The sequence below is a fragment of the Gallus gallus genome, chromosome 10 (assembly GCF_016699485.2).
Source record: "Gallus gallus isolate bGalGal1 chromosome 10, bGalGal1.mat.broiler.GRCg7b, whole genome shotgun sequence".
Classification (NCBI taxonomy): domain Eukaryota; kingdom Metazoa; phylum Chordata; class Aves; order Galliformes; family Phasianidae; genus Gallus; species Gallus gallus.
This window is the reverse complement of record NC_052541.1, coordinates 4,551,131-4,569,026: the sequence shown is the minus strand read 5'-3', so window position 1 is coordinate 4,569,026 and position 17,896 is coordinate 4,551,131. Positions and strand designations below refer to the sequence as shown.

Below are 17,896 nucleotides of genomic sequence, written 5' to 3'. Positions count from 1 at the left end.
AAGTTTCCAAGAGTATTTTAACCTAAGATTCTCAATCACGAAGCATACAGCTTGGATAAGTTGTTTCCTTTTTCCATGCAATTTAATACACTGCCATCATACAGTGAATAAAAGGCTTCTGAGTATCCTACATGAAAATACAGCTAGTAAGACATGAAGTTACAAGTCTTCTGTGTATCTCCTCTTTTTAAAAGTATCTGTGGAGACAAATCAATCAGATCTTGTGTTCAGACAAATAGGCCATTTGTAATTTAAAGATTCAAAGCATCACACAGTCAATTTAAGTTTTCTCCATTTTACTCACTTTTTCCACTACTGGTCTTTCATATTAAAGAAAGACACTGAAGATATAAATTCAATTTTAGTCCAAGCCAAAGTAATGCTTTTCCTTTAAGAGCTGTTATTATTAGAACTATAAAAAGAATTGGGCAAGTGAACACTGAAGGTGCAAGGGAAGAGTAACATGACAGGCTCTCTTTGGAAAAAAAAAACTGTATTCGTGATCACTAACAATCTGCAACATCTTGCTGTCTTCAAGGATTATCAGGCTGGTCATAGTAATTCACTAAACAGATTTTAGGTTAAAAGAAGAGAACGTATGGGGCCACAGCACCAGTAGTTTTACTTGCTGATAGTACAGGCAGCACTTACCGAATTGGGTTCCTTCACTTCAGTGGTGCTGTATATATTATTTGTAAACAAGTAAGACCGTATCAAAGAAAAGACTGCATGGTTAACTTGTCTTCCTCACTAGAAACAAATAAAAAGACATCACCTACATCTCCCACCAGGGGAGGAGGAGGAGGGAAACTAACAACATATTTCTCAGATCTGAGCAAAGCACCATTTCCCTCGTGTTCTATGTGCCTGTTCCTTTCCAGGGAAGGGAACGCCTTGTAAAGCAACACGGACCTTGGATGCAAGGACATCTCTATTCCTTCCACTGATCACTTTATATTCAAGTCCTCTTCCTTCACACATGCAGAAAAATTGAATTGAGTTAAGGCTCCAAATTAGGTTTAAAAGATCAGCTTGTGTGGGAGAGCACTATAACACCAGGACAACTGTTTTCTCCAGCCTTCCTTGATTTTTCATACAACTCCTATTAGCAGTAATTGAGAGGGCATTCATGGACGCAGACAAGATACAAGTGCAAACAGCACTGTATTGACACCACTTCATGTAAAACAACCCCCAACTTAAACAAGCCACACAGTGCTTTGCCTAAATTCAAAAGAATCAACTAACTGCCATAGAATAAATAATTCCATTCAAGCCATACCCCTCAACAGGTCTGAGTTAAGCATACAGCATCTAAACATTTTCAGCAAGTGAGCTACATAAAATCTATTGGTTCTGCTATGGCAGAATGAAGGATGAACTAAGGAAGCTGTGATTTGAATAAGAGGCTCTATAAGCCATCTTCTACAGAAAAACCACTCTACAACAGCCAACGTAAAATAATTTTTCTAGAAAGTTTTGCTATAAATTCAGTAAAATAAAACAAAAAATCGAAGTTAAAAAATGAATAAGGCAGTCTGTTTCATAAAATGACAATTTGTAAATTATTAGTTCTTGCACTCCTCAGCTTGAAAGCTACAAGCATCTCAATCTATGTCATTAACACAGGACATCACTTAGCAGAGATTACCGGGATAAAAAGTAGGAATAAAACAGGTCTTGGATTCAGAAAGAGGGACAGTGAAAACATGCTTTGTTTCATCTTTATCAAGAATGGAAATACAGAATGACCACATGAGTCCAACTGGAGTGTACCTATAACACAGTACTTTTAAATATTTTTAAGGAATTAGTCATCCTGGATTATGAGGGGAACATTAGCAGGATATAGGTAGGTAATACAAGTACACATTTATTCTTTATTTAAACACTCTTAATTGAATCCTCACTGACAAATTCTGACAAGAAAGGATTTTGTTTGTTTTGAAGCAGATGCTTGTCATGAATTGAGCCTTGTTTTTCTGTTTGTTTTGACACATACAGATATAGAAACATCCCTGGCAGATGCACACAACTTTTTTGTTGGGCCTTTTTCAGGTGTTACACGACCACTCTCTTTGATTTAATCACAGTGTGTGCGCATATACACTTGAAATTTCACAAGTGTCAAGTAACAATGCATAAAAATATTCCAGCCACTGAAGGATGTAATGGAATAAGCACAGGACTAGCAGGGCTTGGCAGCCTTTCCCCAAGTCAGTACAGTATTACTGATGACAAATGCTTCCTGCGGCATTCACTAATGCAATGGACACGCATGGGCCTCACCACAAGAAAGGAAGATGAACTCACCAAACAACTGGCAGTGCTTGTATCTGGTTTACCCACACTTCCTGGCCTCTGGGTCCCAGAGCAGCGGCTAACCTCCATCTCAGACAACCACATCGTTGCATTTACCCTGTTGGCTATGTGAAACTATGCAGGCAAACATTTCAATATGCACTGTATTACTAGCAGGTCTGTCCATATATAAATACATATTATACACTTTATAACTGCAGCATGTAAACACTTCCCCCTGGAACTCTCACCTCCCATGTACTAAAGCTGGTCACTGGATTTAGTCACGGTGTGATTCCAGCCACCACGCTAAATAATTGATATTAATCCCAAGAAGGAGGATTTGACTCATCATTTGACTGGCACATCTAAATTACACAAACTTTCAACTGGGTGTTAGTCACAGAAATCTTTTGGGTTTCAACTGTGCATTCAGAGAATAGTGCAGGAAATAACAAGTTATCACAACAGTAAGATCTTTTACCAAAGTCTTTAGGCAGTGTCGGAACAATAATAGCACAAGTTCCACCTCATCTTTTTTCCAGAACGAATAGCAGAGAAAGAGTTGATCCAGCAGCAGAGAAACAGGATAAAATCAAAAGAAAAACATCTAAAATGGAGCCACCATAAACAGCATTAAGGAACAATCTCAATTTCTCATTAAAATCTGTAAGCAAAAGCTTCCCATAAAAAAAGACAAATTAAACATCTCTTATCCATCTCCACTGCTTCAGCCTAGGATTTGTTTTGGTTTTCCTGGCCATCTTTTTAGTAGCTATTGATGATCTTGATATAATTGCTATACAGGAAAAGGTTAAAATTGAGATAAAATTCAAGGCCAAAACCAGATATAATTTTAAAAGACACAAATTAAGGGTTTGAGTAACAAATATTGAACATCCTTTTGAGATGAAAAATAGAATCTTACAGGTATTACAACAGGCATCTTAGTTCCATCAACTTAGAAACCTAGTTTTTACAAGTCTCAGGGAATACTTCATCTCAAAAATCCACCTATTTGCATAAAAGTACGTTTGTTCCTCTGCTCAGTTACTTTCTTCAAATATATAGAATTTACATTTTGAAACATGTATTTTCTCATCAGAATCACTATGGCAAAAATAACTACTTAGCATTTTAAAAAAGGACAGAGCAGAAGGGAAGACAACTGTGTGCCTTCTCAGTGTTTCTGGATTCCATTAAATGAGCCGCAGCCAAGACATTGTGTTTTAGAAGAGAAAATAAATAGAATATGAGGATCTTGTGTGCAGGAATTTAACACCATAAGAAGGGAAATTCATTTTTAAAGTAACTTTATTGTCAGATATAATTAACAGTACCTGCCCTTCCCCCAGGCTCATTTTGAACAAGAAAAGCTTTAGCTTCTTGCAATGTAGTAGAACCTTTTATCACATCTTCATTCTTCCCAGATGCCAAACAGTCAAAAACATACCTTTCTACATGGTCATCAAGAAAAACAAACACTGTACAAAATTAGCTACAGCCCAAAGGAGAACTGAGCCGAGGACTAATTGTTCCGACTTGGCTGCTCATCTAACTGAATTGGACAAACAAACAATGGCAACTGTCAGCTGCCATCGACCATTGGTTTTATGTTTAGGGTGAATCTTAAATCACTGTCTCTCTGGAAAAAAAGGAGACAATTGAGATAGATACTGAACTGTCAAAAGCAGGAAGGCTTGTAATTGAAGGTCTTTCATGAACACTTCTGAACTTAAATCAACCAATGGTTGTTCAAGATATAGAACTTGTGAACATCAGGACGACTCACTACTGAGCAAGTATCTGAAGAGACCCTATACCAGACAAATATTATAGTATTTATTTCTGACTACAAATAACAGCCTTGGGAAATCTACGCCTAATCAGAGAAAAAGCCAATTTTCTTGTAGTATATTTGAAATAAATGCCTTAGTGATATCAGCAAGTTGAATCAGATTACTGGTATCATAAGCGAAGCTCACTGATTCAGAACTGACAACAATGAAGACAGAAAGAAGTACAACTCACAAATAGGCTAATTTTTGTTTTTTAATATTCTGCTTTTTTATTTATGTATTTATTTTTTAATTCGGGGATATTCAAGGAGCTTACCTATTATCCTAGAGCTATGATTTTAACTAAATCAATGCATGCTTCAGAACATTTGGAGTAAGCACTACTGCTGTATTTAATTATCATCTAAAAATATTCACTGGTTGTACTAACAATCTTTCTGAAGTTATTAGGCAAATTATCCAGATAAGCATCATATCTTTCGTAAAATGGAGTGGCTAACCATCTGAATTTCCTCTGTAGATTAGAACCCTGGCTTATTTCTCTGACTTTTACAGAAATAACTCACAAAGAAGAAAAAGGTTAAGTGCTTTGCTGTCCCTGCAGATGGCCAATTCAAACACTGAAACACCCACACAGGAGAAATATAGCTCCAACTCTTCTAGAATGCTGATATCTTGAGATGAGTCAGCATTGTCTTGTCCTCCTCATCACACACTATCATGAGAAGACAGATGTACTCGGTAGGTTTTGTGTGTTTTTTTCCCCCTAAGGCTTAGTATGATGTCATAACATGACTGAGTTGATTCTAAAATACAGCTCAGATTCACAGCCAGGAGGAAAGCTAATCTCCAGGTCCACTATTACCTTCATAACTTTTTTCTCCATCACCTGTTAAGACAAAAACACTATGTTTTGGAGACTTTGGAAGACAGAAGTTTCACCAAAATTGTGTTACCTGGAAGGTGGGAGGATCAGTGCTCTACCTCATCTGTTTCCAATAGGATTGAAAACACTCAAAAACTAAAAACAGAAGTCAAGATTTTTGTGCTGCCACAATAAGGATCTAGATCTCATGGAACAAGGTCAGGAGATCTGGATAGCAAAGGATTAGTCTGTCTTAAAATCCATTTCTTGTAAAAAGTAAAATAGTTCCAATCTGATACAATCTGGTAGAACCAAGATTTCAGTCAATCCATATACTCCAACTGAAATAATGTCCAGTAAGTATTTCCATTACCCCCATGATCTCTCCAAGTATTCATTAAAGAAGGGAAAGGCAAAGTATAATAACAGAATATCTGTAATGATTTGGTTTACAAGCATTAGACAAGATGAGTCTGGGTATAGGGATTAATTTTTTTTGAAGTTTATAAAACAAAGGACTTCCAAATATCTATCATATTTTCTTTTGACATACTCGCACCGTCAATGCACAAAATCACTTGAACAGAGATTTAACTTGAGTTAACGGAATTAACATAATTATATTTGATTACTTGACAATTTTAAACATCAAATACAAGTCAGTTACAAAAAGCGCTGTAATCATATTTGCCAGATGGGAGAGTGAATCGTTTAAGGGTGAAGCTGTAAAAAGCACTTAAAAAAAAATCTGCTGTAGATTCACTACAAGTACAGGGCAGCATTAGTAACCACACATAATATCCAGACCAGAACTGCAATCCCCTACTCACCCTCTCACAGTGAACAGCAAATGCCTTAGTGAACCAGCTGGGAAAAGAAACCTGATCATCAGTGGCTACAGAATTGCTTAAGAAGTATCAAAGATACCTGTAAAACGACCATCACTTCCACACCTTTTACCAGACCACAGTATAAACTACCTTCCAGAGCATAATATCAATGCAGAAATTTCAGTTCTTCAGTACCAGTGACTTTCAGGATGAAGCTGACCCAACCTAACAGCTTCCCATCATCAAAAGGTAACATTTATTCCCTTTATCTCCCCCTTTTACTTCCCTTCCCCCTAGTTACTCAGCTGATTGCTAACCTAGCAGAAAATTAATCCATCAGAGGACAAGTGGGATGCAACATTTTCAGACCTAATCCATGTTGGTTAATTCTGTTGTTTGTACTTAGGTGTTGATATCACAGCACTCAATATATACATGGTAATATTTCATGTGTGTCTTTTCCATCCTCCCACTGTATGTTTGAGCTCAAAGTTGTTAAGACAATTGGTACCACCTCAGTTTCTTCTGAGCATTAAATGATACTGCTCATTTGAATCTACGGTCTGTATGGGAAATAACATCCAGGTTCACTACAGATTCCAACAAGCTGAAAAATGACTAATGCACAAATATCTTTCATAGATCTCCTCTGATCCACCAAATAGAGCCTGTATCAAGCAGGCAACAATAACGATATCTCCTGGACACATCTTAGTATATTATGTGAATCTAGTACAACTCTTGTTAAGGTGAGCAATGTAAGGCTGCCTTCTATTTGGGGGGACAAAAGAAAAAACAATCATCTGGTGCACAGCTGCTATGATTGCTGCAAGCAATCAAAATAAAGGAGGGAAGCTGATGCGTTGTTGACTTTACTGCACTGCAACAACCAAAATGCCATACTATATGGATTACTGATTTGTTTCCTCAACAGACGTAGAAGGATTGTTAAATTGTGTATATCTCATGCTTGAGAACAGAAGTTAACTTTGAAAAGTAGAAGTTCTCATGCTGATGTAGATACAACGCATTAGAAAAGTACTGGCAAAACAATTAAGTTACATAGGCCAAGCCTCTGATTCAACTACACAAATCATGTAGTAGCAATATTGCTACTCATTCCAACTGCTTTGTCTCACCACTGAAGGGTTTGGCTAGTGTTGCTTCAGGTGCTTGAGTTTCCTGATCTGATTTAGCATTTGGTTCCACCAACAGTGGGATTTACTCAACTGACACAAACAGGAATGAGTGGCTTAGACTGCACTTGCACTCCACAAACCAATGTTGCTTATAAAATCTTTATATTGTCAAACTTGTTTCATGTGTCATGTAGAATGATTGAAACAAATAGTAAAGTAGGCTCATGATAAATATCAGTACCTCCTTAAAAGCACTGGTAAGATTACCCGTCTAATTTTAATGCTACTTTAGCCGTATTGCTTAATGTTTATTACTTGCAGACACAGCTCAAAGCATGCTTTCAGCTACATTATGCGTTTTCCAGGCCTATCAGATTGCTAAATACTTAGATTAGGGAGGGTCCCGTGACACTGTAGGAGGGCAGGGAATGGATGGTTAGCTCTGGAAAAGAAGTTTTGTGCTCACACAAACAAACAAAAATCAAATCAGTAGGCCTGTGAGTATTTCTATATACTATATGCATAAACTTCCAAAGAATTTACTTCTGTTTTTCAAAAACAGAGACTTGAAACAGATAATGTGCAGCATCAAGAAGTGTACCTATATATACACAGAATTTATATTTAAAATTGCAAATGTGTAAATACAAAAGAAACAATTACTAGAGAAAAAATACATTATGAGACATTCACAGAGTAAAACTGAAAAAGCCCTCATGTACTCTTATCTATGACAGAAATTAATATTATCTCAGTCTAAGAGAATTATTGAAGATCTTAAAAGTCAAATATAAGTGTTATGACAGTGAAGCTACAGAGTCAGAACACAATTATCAAGTTTCTTGACTCTTACAGGTTACCACTTTTTTCCCCCCCATTTGTCCTCCATTACAAACTTCTAAATCCTCCAAAAGCCTCACAAATGCCACGGACTAGGAAGAAGAGAGAGGCCACCTGAAATTTATTACTCAGCTTTTGTAAAGTGTGTCACTGACATCACAGCCACCTCAGTCTGCCCTTCAAGTAAAAAAGAAACCCCAGAAAGTATCCCCTTAGAAAGGGGGAGCCATTAGCTCCTAGAATTAAGAGTTTTAAAAAATAAAATAAAATCACGTGTTGCTAGCTACCCAGGATATAGTAGATGGGGCACATAAAGTTGCAAATTCTTGTCTTCTCATGGATTAGAATAGCTGGGTAGAGACTAGAAGAGGAGTAAAGCAGCAATTCTACTACATCTACTGGAAGTAATCAAGCACCTTGCCTCTTTCTTTTCCTCTCCTCAGATCTCAGCTCCTGTCTGTAACAGGAAATAGTTGCCTGCAAGCCCTAGGTGCTGCAGGATTTGAAAACAGAGGGATGGCAGGAGGAACTGAGAAGCCACATAGCCTCAGAAACAGAGAAAGCTTTACATCTCAAAATATTAGAAATAATATACTTTAAAATGTTGACTTGCACTACATTGAGGATCATCTCTCATGCATATGCCCTCCCAGCAACATTTTCCTCAAATATATATATTTTATATATATATATATATATATATTTTTTTTTTTTTTTTTTAATCAGAAGAACTGTATGGCCTGATTACTATTTTTAAACACTTAGATAGCCTTACCTATTTCCTGTTTTGGGTATCTTGTTCTGTAGAAGTAGCGGGGGAAACCTCTAGAAAGTAGAAATAGGAAAGGATCCTAAAAGCAAAGAAAAGGATACTTGCAGCCAACAATACAGAGAGACAAAGAGCAAACAGGCTAATAGATTTTCACCTCATGCATGCGGTAGACGAATACAAACACTATTCTGCACTCTCCTGGATGCTTGCAAGTATAAGAATGGCTCCTATAACTGAACTACAGAAGTTGAGTGAGGAATAGCTCTCTGGAGCAGTAGCTCATATTGGCCATCTATAATAAGAGGAGATGATAATGACCCAAATACTTGGGAACAGTATTACTTACTTTTGCGTTTTCCCTGTTTGCAACTATTAGCGAGTCTCAGGTAGGTTTTAAGCAGTATTTGAAATAGGTATGATATGTATCACAGAACAAGCTCTTCTATTTAGAAAAACTAGATTTAGCTTTAGATGAACCATGCAAAGAAAAATCAAATCCTGTTAAACAGTTTTGAGATGGCTTCTTGGGCTGCCTTTGATCTCTCTGAATTTATTAGATACACAGAAGAAAAGCAGTACATACCTTATATGACAGTCTGTTCTACAGCCATCTTCAGATGAATTTCTGCAATTCAACAGTAGCATTAGCAGAATGAGCACTTGAATAAAAACTACACAAAGGTTTTACTCTAAAACACTTGTCTCTAAAGAAATTCTTACACATGGAAATCATCACCAATTCTACAACAAACATTGTATTTGCAAGGAAGAATTCATATATGAATGATCCTTATACTCTTTTTTTCCCCAATATTTCTATAACTTCAGGCTTGGATCTACAGTTGGTAAAATTTTCTGACAGCCTCTGATATATAGCTCCATGCTCTGTATTGAACATATTCATGCTCTGTATTGAACATATTGACAAGGTGATTTTAACAGCACAGTATCCAGATGGGAGGAGTGTGGGCAAGAAATCTAAAAGACAACAGCAGCAGAACATAAAGATCCATTCCCCCACCTTGTGGATAATTACTGAAACAACAATTTACTGTGGCATTTTCATCATTTGGGACACATACAAATTTCATGTGGATTTTTGCTATAGTACAGGACGTCAATTTTAAATCTGAGTGAGCTGCAAATACTTTTGAAGTACTATATTCTCTTTTATTTATAAAAACTCACAAAAATTTTGAAAATATCTTCTCTTTTGATGCTTATCAGCATCAGTTATCAATTATTCAAAGTTGCTGTGCTCTGTTAAAAGTCTGAAGAATGCCTGGCTCAGAAGGAATTTAACTGACTGGAGTACAAATATAAGAGGTATCTGTTTCTTCAAGATTGTCCCCATGAAATTCTACTGATATTATCATTCTAATTTAAAAGCAATTATACAAAAGTTTTCCTCAATATATTTGTTAGAATATTACACTAGCAATGTAACTCACTTATTCTGTTATAATTTTTTAAAGACAGGATGAGGTCAAAAGCTGGGTTTCTTATGTATTAAGTTACTGACTCAAGATACATTCTGTCTTGCTTTTACTGGTAATTAACTTAAAATAATCCTATGAAATCAGCTGTACAAGTCTCTTTGGATCCTTCAAAAACATTTTAGCTCCATGTCGTAGCTCTTCAAAAAAATCAACAGCAAATGAAAAGCAGAGCCAGAGGTAAAGACAATAAACGTAACGAAGTTTTATAAACTCAACACAGTTCTTATAAATCAAGGGCAGATTTGGGATAACATTTATCAGAGCAGAGACTAGGACCTGCACAGCTCAGTGCTTTACCTATAAGGTTTTTATTTTACGTTCATAGATGATATATTACTTACTTTCATATATTATATATGGAATATATATATATATATATATATATATACATACACACATACACACACACACGGAATATGTGTATACGGAATTTATCATACTTCATGAAAAAAAGTTTCAGACCTCTGGAAATAGGCCACAGGTGCTAAATTGACATTCAGCATCAATGAATGTCTATGGATGCAATTTTTTCCACATGGAGGAATTTAATCCCACACCTTTGTTTCACCCACATGTCCACATCAGATGTCATTTGGCAGCAGAGGGGCACTCTGACCATCTGTCACATGGCAAAAAAACTGTAACAGAATATTGGTGGGTAGGTTCAATCTTTACTGCCATCCCACCAACATCCGCCTCTGACATCATGGGTCAAAAGAATAAAATAGGAGGCACTGCTTTTGGAGCAGCCCTTGTACAGCGCATAGCCATATTCCTTATTCTCCAGGTCTTTGTTTTGGATAGAATTATACACTCTTGCTAGGCTTGCTTATAATCAAAGTCTACAAACACCATGAGTATGTAAAAGATGAACACTGGAACTTGTCTGTTGTCATGTTATAAATACAGAGGATTTTTAGTGCTCCATTTGCTGACACCCATACACAATTGGGAGTTAGTACGTCCCTGACTGAAATCCAACCAAAAATTTCTTTTCCCTGTTACAATTCAATACAGCTATTGCTTGCAAGTACTGCACTTAATCTTCATAACAAGAAGAGATATTTTTCATTACTGACGTGAAAGGAATTGATATCAGGTTTTCAATATATTGTATTAGCTTTTACAAATATCCTACCTCTGAAGAATGAGCCATTCTATAGACGTATCACTTTCCTTTGCTCCCAGCTAACACATCTATACTACAGAAGGGTTCTTCCTTTCCCTCATCCCAAATGCTATCCGAAGACTAGATCAAGACAGACACTGAATATTCTCACTGTAAAACAGATGATAAAAGTATAAAATCATTTTAAAAGTAGAAATATCCTTTCTCATCTCCCTGAATCAGGTGAATTGAATAAGCTACCTCCTAAGTTGCTAACAAACATTTAGACAACTCCAGAACAAAAGTAAATTTCAGCACAGGTAATAATTGCTGAAGTACGGAGATCTGCGTATTTACAGCACTGTTACTCAGTACCTACACAAAGGAGGTCCATAATCCAAAGAATGGACTTGCATTAGGAAGCATCAACAAACTGAAAAATACTAACAGATATTGAACACGTTTTCTTTTATACGTATGTCTCTAAGCCTTCCTTTTCTTCCATCTGCCCTTCATGTACTGCGTGGTATCATACACTTAACTGCTAACTGCCCTCCCTCTCAAAAACATACCTTCGTCCAGGAAATTTCAGTGAAACTAAAGCCTGGGTTTTTCAGATGGAATCTGAAGTTGCACGCAGTGATTCTCAAATCCCTCCACTTCTTTCTTACACCATCGTGTCTCCTGAAGCAATCAGTCCACTGGCATCTATTTTAACTTAAATCTTCACACTCAGGTTTGAGTAAATGTGACTTTCTAAGCTGTTGAAAGAATTATTTTGTCAAATAAACACTAGCTAGTTTCAAAAAGGTTTCACATTCTCTTAATGAAAGAGAAACATTAGAAAGTATCTAGTGTGACCACTATGTTATAACAAATGCATTTACTGCCAATAATGAAGTCTAAAAGACTACATTTAACCTCTTATTAGTAAGACACTCTCTATTCAGACTCCATAATAATCACCCTTCCAGACTCTGCAAGTGTTTAGAAAATGGTTAAATGTGATGCTGGAAGGTGTAAAGTTGTTCTCATAGGTCTAAGTTAACCCAAGAAAAACACCATCACACGTTTTGCTTACTATTTCTTTCTTCTCTAAATGTATTTCAGATTTCTTATTGACACAGAACAGCTGAAGTTGGAAGATACCTGAAGATCATGTAGTCCAAATATGGTTGGCTAGAGCAGGTTATGCAGGACCACATCCAGTCAGGATGCAAGTAGCCCCAAGGATGAAGATTTTACAGCCTGAATGCTTTTAAGAGAGTTACATAAGGCTGCTTTTTTTTTTTTTCTTTTGAAATTTACTTGATGTTATTTACATTCACCTAAGCAGTTTTAACTGGTTGGCATACTCTAATTCTGAAGAGTTCACTTCTACTTAAGTACTTGGTATTCTGATAAATCTAGTATTCCATGTCTTGTATTCAGTAAAAATTTGCTTTTAGAGAGAGCAAAAACTCTGGGAGCTCACTGTAATGAAAGGCCTAAGTTTCTCTGAACAGTTTGGCTAACTCACGTACTCAGTAGCACTGAAACCAGAGCTTCATAAAAGCATAATATCCGCACTGGATGGGAAATCACTTTGTTGCCACACTGCAAGAACATGCTTAAATCTTTGATAAACCTCACTTTACATTGCAGCACCTCATTGAAATTCCTCACTGAAGATTCACCGGAAAAGCACTCCACCCCAGCAATGCCTCCTTCTTACAGACCATCCAAACAGCCTTTAATTCAGCCGTTGTTCTTACACTGTGCATATGCATAGGAACAAGTCAAGACACACTCCTCATTCCTAATGCTCTCAGCCAGCACATCAACAGGATGTTAAATTAAAGAAAAAGGACAGACACATAACAGGGCAAAAAGGCTGCCAAAGTCAAACAGCAAAACCTAGGTACAGCCAAAAGCATTTGCAGTTGGAGAGATTACAGCCATAAAAAAGACTAGACAAAAAAAAAAAACCAAGGCAAAATAGGAAAGGATGCATAGTAAAATGGAAAGCATAAGAGAAGCATTAGAAATCTGTTATACCCAAATATCCATATTAATTTAAGCAAGAAATGGAACTCCTTAGCAAGTGATCTCTCTCACGTTTTCTAGAGTGCTCGACCTATGTGGTTCAGAAGGTCATTCATTACTTCAGCTGCAATTCCTACTGATACCTACAGTTCAAATTTCGCTAACAACCTGACATGCACTTCAAAATCCGAAGTTGTTCTCTTTAAAACCCTACTGCTTCTTTAGACTGCTTTAAATAGGAAGCTCTTTCCCAGTATCTAATCACACAGTGACAAAAAGCATCTACTGTTGAGAACTCAAAACCAGAAGGTTTACAAATAAAAAGGAGGAAGTACAGAATTGAAGCAAGCAGAAGACTGGAGCCAGAAATATGTCATCAGAACTGTTTTAAGCTTACATTCTCCACCTCAAAAATGGCACACAGTAACTTCTAAACATGGACTAAAACACGCAAATTGAAATCTGTTTTCAGCTTGGATTACAAGACAGCACAATACAGTTCTGGGCTTGTTCAGCTTGAAAAAGAGGAGGCTCTGGGGAGACCTCATTGCAGTCTTCCAGTACTTGAGGGGACCCAACTTTACACATGGTCTTACAGGCAGATGGGTTACCAGGAACGACTTTAAACTACAAGAGGGGAAATTTAGGTTAGATTTTAGGAAGAAGTTCTTTACTCAGAGGTGTGGTGATGGGGCACTGGAATGAGTTTTCCAGAGACGCTGTGCATGGCCCATCCCTGGAGGCATACAAGGCCAGATCAGATGGGGCTCTGGGCAGACTGATCTAGTGAGTGGCAACCCCACTGGGGGTCTGGAAATAGACAATCTTTAAGGTCCCTTCCAACCTAAGCCATTCTATGATACATATCTGAGTCACCTCTTAAATACCAGACATCAAACCGAAGGTAACACAGGGCTCCAGATAACCTGTGCAGTTCACTTGAGTCCAATACTTTTTTTTTCCCCCCACATGGAGTCAGTGACAAGCAACAAACCAGCAACATAACGCACTTCTGAAGCAACATCATTAAAATCACAGCACAAATAATTGCATATAAAAATTTATTGTCTCACTATATAATATCATTTAAACAAGGCTTGAAATACATACAACTTAGGTAGCTGATTTCATTAATGTTTAAGTAGAGTGTAAAGAATAGGTGTTATCACAGAATCAACAACAAATGTCATACCGCATTTCTCCCCTCCCCCGCATAGTAAATTGGATTCAACTATCTTAATTAAACAACTATCTTCAACTGTATCAACTATCTTCAGCTTTCTAATTTTCATGAGATCATAGCTGTGAGTTTGGAACATACTTACAGAATCCACCAGCCCTTAAATATTAGGAAAGGTCAAAAACCCAGGCCTAGCTCTCACAATTGCCCCACTTAGAATAATCCATGTAATATTGCCATTTTTATTCTGAGTTCCTATCTAGTACAAATGATATAGTAATAAAGTAAAAAGAGAAAACAACAAATCAATCATTGATGGCTTCTAAGTGAAATATGATGGAAATAACACACTTTTAAGAGTAGTACATGTAAGGGCACTTGAGCGAGAGCACTTAATAAACTAAGTTCATTGAACTAAAACCCTTTTGCTCATATAGTCCCTGACATAGACAGTTACCTTGTGAATGCCTTGTGTTAAGAACACAACTTGTCTCAATGATGTCTGTAGGATTATCCATCCCATTAAGAACTATGCTCTGAATGTGCTTAAGTATCTTACTAAACTGTATTCTAAGAGTCCTCGAGAAACTGCAACAGAAAGTAATATGGAGAAGTGACTTAGTACTCTTGCAGTGAAATAGCTATACACTGAAACACTGAAAACAACTTACTTTGATTTATGCATTTGGCATACAAAGTTTTCTAACAAGTATACTGTCCTGGAGAAGTCTTTAATCTCCAGTAGTATAACCAAAAACATATACATTCTCATGACAGGTAAATAGTATTTTTTTCATTTTTAAAGTGCAGATTTATATTTGCCGTATAAATGACAACATTCTAAAGTAAATATTTGTATGCAGCAGCAGTCTATCTCATTCTTTACATACTCGTTTTTACGTCACTCCAGCACAGCACTTCCAGGAAACTAAGCAGATAGACTAAATTATAGTAGCTAAATTGCTTATACTTCTTTATGTAACAGAATGTTACTTAAGTCTTTAACTAGTTTCAATTTAAGTACTTTAGTTTGCAAAGTGCTAGAACCATGATTACCACAACCTGCTTGTAAACCACAACCTTAGAGCACGAATTAGATAACCACTTTATTTTAAAGAAGCTATTTACAAAAAAAAAAAAAAAAAAAAAAAAACAGAAAAGGAGTAAGAAAACTTTTTATAACAAGTTGTAAGTTTTAGACTTCGATGCTTATTTTTTGAGTAACAAAATCCATAGTTTTGGCAAAACACATAGCTTTTTAAAATAAAGTGTTTATGACAATTAACATCAAAGGAAGATCTCAGTTTTTTTATCTGTAGTTTCAGCAGAATGTTTCTATGTTGCTTCTAGTCAATTTTAGTGATAAGATCATATGTCAAAGGTCAAACCCAACAGATCCTGTTATTATCAAGACAGCATTTGTGGTTTCTCCAACCGCAGGGATGCTTGTTTCACCAGCTTTTGTTGTTTTCTCGTGGCCTGTGCTTCCTCAATGGCAATACAAACGCTCTGTAAACAACATATTGAAAGAAAAATTAAAGTCAGTCTTCAGTTTCCTTCTGTGAGATACTACCAAAAATGGCAAATTCAACATTCAAACCTATATACATGAAGCCTAGCTTGTGTGCACTGAGTACTGGAGTACCCTGGTGGCCCATCTAATTTTATATAAGTGATTCCAGCATTCAGTGAAAGCTGAAGTGTTTGAAATGCTTGTCAGTGTGCTTTTGTTCATGATTTCATTAAGTTGTACTAACTTCCACCATGAATGTGAATAGAGAGTAATTTAAACTGGATGGACAGACAACAAGCATTAGAGTGTCACTGAAGCATTTCAAGCATTTATGGATTGATGGTAACTTACAGAAATAGGGAAAAGATTCAGATGACTAAAAAGAGGCAAACCTGAAACTCAAAATCTTATTATTTGTGGAGTGCACTTTTTTTTGTGGCATCTTATCAAATCAGCAGAGTTTTATACGTATAATCTATACAAAGAAGGGAGATGCAAACCGTGGAGTATTACCAATGAAAAGTGCTGTCACGTGACTGCCTTCTTCCTCCCCTGACTAATCCCATATTTTAGATGGCCTTCATCAATTTCACAGGAGCAATTTGGACATATTCCAATTGTGACTTGCTATTTACTCAAGGGGCCATTTTAATTGTGCATACAAGATGCAGTGGATTTAACTGAATCCCACTTTTGATACTAGGAAGAATTCTTCCTCTGATAATTTGCTGCAAGACTACATTAAGGCTGATAGTTACCCAGGTGAATTTTTCCACTGTTGAGGAATCACGGAATTAACGCAAACTGTTAGCCTAGCCTGTGCAATCAGCTACAAGACCCAGGCACACACTGAACAAAAACTCCCCCAAATCAGCCTCTCCAGCATCAACATGAAAAAACATCAGAAAATAAATGGTAGAAAAACAGCAGAGCATGAGGAGCAGGGAGTAAGTAATTCTTTTCACACAGAAATACACTTACTGGGTTAATTCAGTTACCTCGAAATACTGAGAAGGGAGCATAATTCAGACATACGCTGACTACAATGAACTTAACCAATTATTTGAATTATTTTTCCTTAATAAGCTATAATGTACAAAACATAAAATGATGCAACTTTATTTATTCTTACACACACCCTCGAACACTTTAAACTGTTTTATCTCATTGTTTTCCCGGTCAAACTCATTTTTCAACAAGAAAATATAGTAAACAGTTTCTAGGAATGAGAAGGTTACTATTTTTCAGACGTTTGGAGTTTCAACAAGCACAACAAATTCGTAAGACAAAAGAAAACAGAAGAATAAAGAATATACCTTTGCTGTAGCTTCATCCTGAAGTTGAACTGCCTTTACACAAACATGACCTGTACTGCCCTTCTTTTGGAACATCCTTGGATCCTGTTGCGAAGGGGCACAAAAATGTAAGTCAGGTGACTCACAAAACAAGAATGCAGAATCTGATACATAAATGGCTTGAACGTGAGCTTCAGCTTAGACTTCAGTTCTTTCTCTGTCCAACACATCCATACTTTTGAAAAATATGAATTAATTTCTCATATCTCCAAAGCCAGGAGTTAAGAGTCCTTAGATGAATTAAAAGCATCTTTGGATCTCTAAATAATAAGTGTTGAAGAATAAATAATCTAAAAATTAAAAAAAAAAAAAGAAAAAACAACAAACCACATGATTTTCTTACCGAAACAGTTAGTTTTAAAACACTTTCTTCACAGGTAGGACGGCATGTAAAGTCTTCAAATAAGTAATCCCACTCTGCTGTTAAATGACCTAAAATTTCCACCTCTTTTACATATATCACCCTCCTGTTCAGAAGGAAAAACATGTCAATACAGAGTTTGTCAGAAATTACAGCTTTATGAGAAAACAAAATGGAGAACAAAAATATGTTTCAGAATGCATTTTCTATGCGGATCAAAAGTACCCACTCATTAGGAGTTCAATTGTATTTCTTTAATATATACTCTAAGACCATTACTTTGCCGTTAAGACTCAGATATTCTATATT

The 17,896-nt window shown here is 36.4% G+C and overlaps 1 protein-coding gene and 1 long non-coding RNA gene across 3 annotated transcripts in view; both read right to left on the bottom strand.

Annotated features, from left to right (window-relative positions):
- Positions 1–8,513: 8,513 nt before the first annotated feature.
- LOC121111659 lies at positions 8,514–11,983 on the bottom strand. The gene is made up of 4 exons (XR_005862801.1): positions 11,726–11,983; positions 11,184–11,324; positions 9,130–9,171; positions 8,514–8,625 (listed from the first exon to the last, which is right to left on the bottom strand). It is a non-coding gene; the product is annotated as an uncharacterized LOC121111659 (long non-coding RNA).
- A 2,239-nt stretch (positions 11,984–14,222) lies between these two features.
- Positions 14,223–17,896, bottom strand: part of VPS13C (vacuolar protein sorting 13 homolog C) — an 82,413-nt gene continuing 78,739 nt past the window's right edge. For both annotated transcript variants that reach the window (XM_001232999.6, XM_004943746.4), the window contains 3 exons: positions 17,570–17,693; positions 17,188–17,271; positions 14,223–15,867 (listed from right to left, as the gene is read on the bottom strand). In XM_001232999.6, the coding sequence (XP_001233000.3) occupies positions 15,766–15,867; positions 17,188–17,271; positions 17,570–17,693 (310 nt within the window). In that variant the 3' untranslated portion in view covers positions 14,223–15,765. The remainder of the gene's footprint in view (positions 15,868–17,187; positions 17,272–17,569; positions 17,694–17,896) is intronic.